At 62.2% G+C, this 926-nt stretch overlaps 1 protein-coding gene across 1 annotated transcript in view; it reads right to left on the reverse strand.

The window, feature by feature from the left end:
• LOC122547581 (serine/arginine repetitive matrix protein 2-like) overlaps positions 1-926 on the reverse strand; it is a 20,099-nt gene that overhangs the window by 16,062 nt on the left and 3,111 nt on the right. Inside the window, exon 2 of the mRNA XM_043686189.1 lies at positions 119-366. Within this exon, the coding sequence (XP_043542124.1) occupies positions 119-366 (248 nt within the window). The remainder of the gene's footprint in view (positions 1-118; positions 367-926) is intronic.

Consider the following 926-nt stretch of genomic DNA (forward strand, 5'->3'; position numbering starts at 1 on the left):
AAGGGAGAGGGAGAGTGTGGGGTGGGAGAGGGGAGGCAGCAGCACACCGACAGAAGGCCCTGATAAAAGGTTCAACAGAACAGCCCCGTGGCTCACCTCGGGGAGGGGGCAGACTTACCCGTGCAGCTTCTGCTGCTCAGCTTTCTCGGCCGCCTCCTGGGCCCGCCTCTTGGGGTCGAAGGAGCTGCCATCCACGTAGCTGTCGCTGATCCCGAACGCCGCCCGGAGCCGCTCATTCTTCCTTTCGTTGGCCTCCGCCAGCTGGTGGGTCTCGCTGACGCTGGGAGGGGGGGGAAATGGGAAGGCGAGGGACGTGAGCCTTGCACCCTCGCCGGGCCGTACCACAGGGGGCCTGACCTCTATCCCCTAAACCCCCCTCTCCGAGAGGGAGCACTCCCCTTCAGGGAAGGAGCCCGGCGCTCCCTCCCTCCCCCAACGTTGTGTTCGCTGCCCCAACAGTTCACTGCCTCAGTGTGCTGGGTCACCCAGATCCCACTGCACCCCGCAGTCTCTCTCTGGCGGTCTGTCTCTCCCCCTCCCTCTGTACGAATTCACGCTCCCAGTCTTTACCGCGTCCCCATACCACCCCGCACGGCCAAGCAAGCAGAAATCAGCCCCTCCAATCCCAGAGGAAACAAGGCGTTTTTGGGGGGGGGGGGGAGGATTTGGCCAGGAACGGGCTCCCTTGGGACACACGCTGGTCTTTCGGGATTTCTCTGGCCTGGATTGTTGAGTACATTCGAGGTTGACACGTCATCTCCCAGGACATCTGGGGATACGGGGACCACGGAGGAAACTGGGTGTCACGCACAATCGGATTGAACGGGGGTTCCCATTGAGAGAGAATCTAACCATCGCCCCCTTGACCTTCAATGGTGTTACCGTCACTGAATCCCTCCTCCCCCCCCCCCACCATCAACATCCTG

This window comes from Chiloscyllium plagiosum, unplaced genomic scaffold (assembly GCF_004010195.1).
Source record: "Chiloscyllium plagiosum isolate BGI_BamShark_2017 unplaced genomic scaffold, ASM401019v2 scaf_9585, whole genome shotgun sequence".
Classification (NCBI taxonomy): domain Eukaryota; kingdom Metazoa; phylum Chordata; class Chondrichthyes; order Orectolobiformes; family Hemiscylliidae; genus Chiloscyllium; species Chiloscyllium plagiosum.